General features: G+C 38.1%; 1 protein-coding gene across 1 annotated transcript; it reads right to left on the bottom strand.

Annotated features, from left to right (window-relative positions):
- Positions 1-1,602: 1,602 nt before the first annotated feature.
- On the bottom strand, positions 1,603-4,410 carry EMWEY_00039380 (hypothetical protein; the record flags this gene model as incomplete). Its single annotated transcript, XM_013478731.1, has 6 exons — positions 1,603-1,611; positions 1,716-1,768; positions 1,966-1,999; positions 2,112-2,164; positions 3,419-3,440; positions 4,063-4,410. The coding sequence occupies 6 exons, from the start codon at positions 4,408-4,410 to the stop codon at positions 1,603-1,605; spliced, it is 519 nt and encodes a 172-aa protein (XP_013334185.1).
- Between the last annotated feature and the right edge of the window lie 590 nt (positions 4,411-5,000).

Here is a 5,000-nt window from a genome sequence, read left to right as displayed (position 1 = left end):
GGGTTTAGGGTTTAGGGTTTAGGGTTTAGGGTTTAGGGTTTACCTTTTTTTTTTTCTTCTGGTGATTTAATTTTTAGATTTAATAAATCAAATTGTAAGGAGAAGGAAACACGACGAGGAAAAAAAGAGACAAAAAAAGAAGAAAAAAAAGAAAAAAAAGAAGAAGAAGAAGAAGGAGAAGGTAATAATTTATTTACTCTTTTTATATCTGCATGCATGCATGCACAGCAGCACAATTAAACAGCGCAGCCTCGTTATTAGGGTTTAGGGTTTTTGTTGCTAGGGTTTAGGGTTTAGTGACTCTCTCTCTAGGGTTTAGGGTTTAGTGTCTCTGTCGCTAGGGTTTAGGGTTTAGGGTTTAGAGTTATAGTTGGTTAACTCATGCATATGCAGTAAAAAAGTGTTTGTGTCTCTAGGGTTTAGGGTTTAGGGTTTAGGGTTTAGGGTTTACAATTATCCTTGATTAGTGCATGCATATGACTAAATTTTTTTCTTAATAATGCATGCAGGAGGGAATCAACAGTAAATGCATGCATCTTATTTGCTGCATTTTTTCCTAATTTATTAGCTAATCCTTTTATTAAGGGAGCAGCAGCAGCAGCAGCAGCAGCAACATTATCTTCACGTTCTGCTGCTGCTGCTGCTGCTGTTGTTATCTCAGGAGATGCTGCTGCTGCTAATGCTCGTAATACTGCATACATACAACAAACCCTAAACCCTAAACCCTAAACCCTAAACCCTAAACCCTAAACCCTAATAAATAAATAAATAAGGAGATTAACCTGCATAATAAGCCCATATAATAGGGTTAGGGGGTAAAGAAGAAAAAGAAATAATTTTATGACTAAATAAAGAAATATAATGATAAAGTTTGTCCCTTTTTGTTGTATTTTCTGCAGAAATAAAGGAAATAGATAAATTATTTAATTCTTAAAGTTTTTTTTTTTCTTCTTCTTCTTTCCCTTCTTTTATTCTTATATAATTAGATGAATATATATTTATATATAAACCCTCTATTAATTCTATATATGATGATACTTCATCCATTGATACTGTATACATACACACAAACCCTAAACCCTAAACCCTAAACCCTAAACCCTAAACTACATGGGTTAAAAAGGGGGGTTTAGATATAACTAACTAAAGTTTGGATGATATTGTCTAAAGGGTTTTAGTGTTTAGGTAGGGTTTATTCTTTAGTCCATATCTAGGGTTTAGGGTTTAGGGTTTAGGGTTTAGGGTTTATCTGACCTCTTTGTCTGATTGCATATTCAATTAAATCATTCATTTGCAAGGGTTTATGATTAGCCATTCCTTTTTTCTTTTTATTCTTCCTTTTCTTCTTCTTCTTGCTGCTGCTGCTGCTGCTGCTTGTGCTGCTGCTGCTGCTGCTGCTGCTGCTGCTGTGTAATTGAATAGTAGATAAATAAGGAGAGGAGGAGACACGAGGAGAAGAAGAAGAAAAAGAAAAAGAAGAAAGAAAAGAAGAAGAAGGAGAAGAAGAAGAAGAAGAAAAAGAAGAAAAAGAAGAAAAAAGTTCTTCTCTATCAATAAAAGAAAGAGAAAGAAATTGACGATGTAATAAACAAGAAGATGATTCTATAAAATCTGTACACACAACACAAACCCTAAACCCTAAACCCTAAACCCTAAACCCTAAACCCTAAGAGGGAAGAGATTCAATTGGCATTTTTCTAGTCGTTTCTGCTTACAGACAAATCGTTCTTCTTTATACCATCAAGGTACAAAAAAAAAGATGCAAACCCTAAACCCTAAACCCTAAACCCTAAACCCTAAACCCTAAACCCTACCATTTGGCGTTGGAAATTTTTCTGGGTGTTTCTCTCGAGATGCTGCAAGAGAAAGACAAACCCTTGACAATATAAACCCTTAATCACTATTTCCTAACTAGGGTTTAGGGTTTAGGGTTTAAGGGATTAGGGTTTAGGGTTTGACGAATACCATGAAAGGTTTTAATGTTGTTGTCCACGCATTCCTGAGGAACAGAGGGCAGACAACAAACCCTAAACCCTAAACCCTAGACCGTAAACCCTGGAGGAGCTAAACCCTAAACCCTAAACCCTAAAGCCTAGTGTTTATATATTTACCCTTAAATGTTGCATAAATTCTTTTCTTTTTTCTGCCTTTTGTCTTCCTTCAGCTGCAGACAAACCCTAAACCCTAAACCCTAAACCCTAAACCCTAAACCCTAGAAACCCTTTTTATAAGCCCTAGATTAGATAGTCAATTGGTGCACTTCCTGCACTACCCCGGAGCTGCTGTTTCTGCTATCTAGGGTTTAGGGTTTAGGGTTTAGGGTTTAGCGAACCTTTAATGATTATTTTTAATGCTTTTTTCTCTAATTGAGGGTTTAGCTTAGCAGCAACAATATTTTGTGCTGCTGCTTCTGCTGCTGCTGGTGTTGCTCCTGCTGCTGCTGCTGCTTCTGTTGCCCATACTTTCCTGCTTTTTATTTTGCTGCTGCTGTTGCTGTTGCAGCAACGAATATATTTCTTTAGCTGCTGCACCCCCATATAATTATTTGCTGCTATTTGCTGCAGCAGTGCTGCTGCTGCTGCTACCATTTCTTTTTGCTGCTGCCTATTTATAGGACCTGCTGCTGCTGCTGCTGCTGCTGCTGCTGCTGCTGCTGCTGCTGCTTCTTTTCCTCCCTTTATTGATTGAGGAAATGCCTTCGTATATTCCTCAGATAATGTTAACAACTTTGCCTCAACCTTGGTCGTCTCCAATACTGTAAACACCAAATTAGGGTTTAGGGTTTAGGGTTTAGGGTTTAGGGTTTAGGGTTTTTAATTGTTGTAGGGTTTGAGAGGAGTGTCTACTATTGGATTAAATATGACGATTAAAGTATATTGTGTCTCTCCTCAAAGGCCTACTAACTCTAATTTAGTGTTTAGGGTTTAGGGTTTAGGGTTTAGGGTTTAGGGTTTACATTGATTTTTGATGAGTGTAATAAGTTGAGGGTTTTGTATTTGTTGTTGTAATACATAAAGAATAATATTATAATTATTTATCCATGCAATTCCTTTTTCTTTTATTTCTTTTTCTTTTATTGCTGCTATTATTCTTTTTATTATTTCTTCCTTTATGTTCGGGTGTATAGACACCTCATACTCTTTTATATATTGAATTATATTTGCAAGAAATAGATGACCCTAAGGAGACAAAAAAGGAGACAAAAAAAAGAGACAAAAAGAGATAAAAGGGACAAAAGGAGACAAAAGGGGAAAAAAGGAGAAAAAAAAAGACATTTTTATCTATTAGGGTATATATTTTTTATATAAAAAAAAAGGGAGACAAAAAGAGACATATATAAACCCTAAACCCTAAACCCTAAAAAGAATAACAAGGGTTTATTTTACCTCCTCAGCAGTTAAGGGTTTTTGTCCCTCACATAACTTCTTCTCCTCCTCAACCTAAACAACATACACATAAACCCTAAACCCTAAACCCTAAACCCTAAACCCTAAACCCTAATGCCTAAACTCCAGACCCATATCCATAAACCCTAAACCCTAAACCCTAAACCCTAAACCCTAAACCCTAAAAGGCGGGAGAAGATGAAGATTCGTTTATATGTGCATAAGTGGTTTGCTGTATTAGTTGCTGTCTTCTTTTAGGGTTTAGGGTTTAGGGTTTAGGGTTTAGGGTTTAGATATGCCTACAAGTGTCTCTTTTTCTTTTTTTTTTCTTAATGGTCTCTTAAATGCAGCAGCAGCAGCAGCAACAGCAGCAGCAGCACCAAGTGTCCCTTTTCTTGCTTCTTTTTCTTCCTATAAAAGGAGACAAAAGGAGACACATAAAAAGGGCACCCTTCTCTTCTGCTGCTGCTGCTGCTGCTGCTGCTGCTGCTGCTGCTGCTGCTGCTGCTGCTGCTGCTGCTGCTGCTGCTGCAGCAGCAGCAGCAGCAGCGGATATTGTTGCTGCTACTGCTCTCGCTGCTGCAGCTGTACTTGTCGGTGTTACTACTGCTACTGCTGCTGCTGCTGCTGCTGTAGTTGCTGCTGCTGCTGCTGTTGCTGCTGCTGCTTATCTTACCTCTATTGCTGCTTCTTGTTCTTCTTTTGTTTCTTCTTTTGCTGCAGCAGCAACTGCTGCTGCTGCTGCTGTCTCCCCCTCTAATAAAAGTGTCTCCTTTTCTTCTTTTTCTTCTTCTTCTTCTGCTGCTGTTGCAGCAGCAGCAGCAGCAGCAGCAGGAGCAGCCTCTAATAAAAGTGTCTCCTTTTCTTCTTTTTCTTCTTCTTCTTCTGCTGCTGCTTCAGCAGCAGCAGGAGCAGCAGCAGGAGCAGCAGCAGGAGCAGCAGCAGCAGCAACTGTCTCCTTTTTTTCTTGTATTTCTTGTGTCTCCTCTTCTTCTATCTCTTCTTCTCTCTCTGCCTCAGGCATAGCAGCAATTGCTGCTGTCTCCTCTACTCCCTGCAGCAGCAGCAGCAGCAGCAGCAACAGCAGCAGCAGCAGCAAAAGTAACAACAAAGAAAAAATAACAACAGGAGACAAAAGAGAGACAGACAGACAAAGAGAAACAAATAAATAAATAAATAAATAAATAAATAAATAAATAAGTAAATAAATAAATAAATAAATAAATAAATAAATAAATAAATAGATATATACATGTATAATTGTCTCCTTTTCTGGTGTATAGGGAGGTTTAGTTATTTCTTTTATTTCTTCTTCTTCTTCTTTTTCTTCTTTTTCTCCTTCTTTTTCTGCCTCCTTTTCTTCTTTTTTTTTTTCTTCTTCTTTTTCTTCTTGCATGCGCTTCCTCCTTAATTGTCTCTTAAATGCAGCAGCAGCAGCAGCAGCAGCAGCAGCAGCAGCAGCACCGCCAACAGATAATGCTTCCTTCTTACGCTGCAGCAACACACAATAAACCCTAAACCCTAAACCCTAAACCCTAAACCCTAAACCCTAAACCCTTAACACACACCCTTAACCAGTAAACCCTAAACCCTAATATAGAGATGCAGTAAATA

This window comes from Eimeria maxima, genomic scaffold (assembly GCF_000499605.1).
Source record: "Eimeria maxima Weybridge genomic scaffold, Emw_scaff629, whole genome shotgun sequence".
NCBI lineage: Eukaryota > Apicomplexa > Conoidasida > Eucoccidiorida > Eimeriidae > Eimeria > Eimeria maxima.
This window is presented reverse-complemented; position numbering and strand designations above follow the sequence as displayed.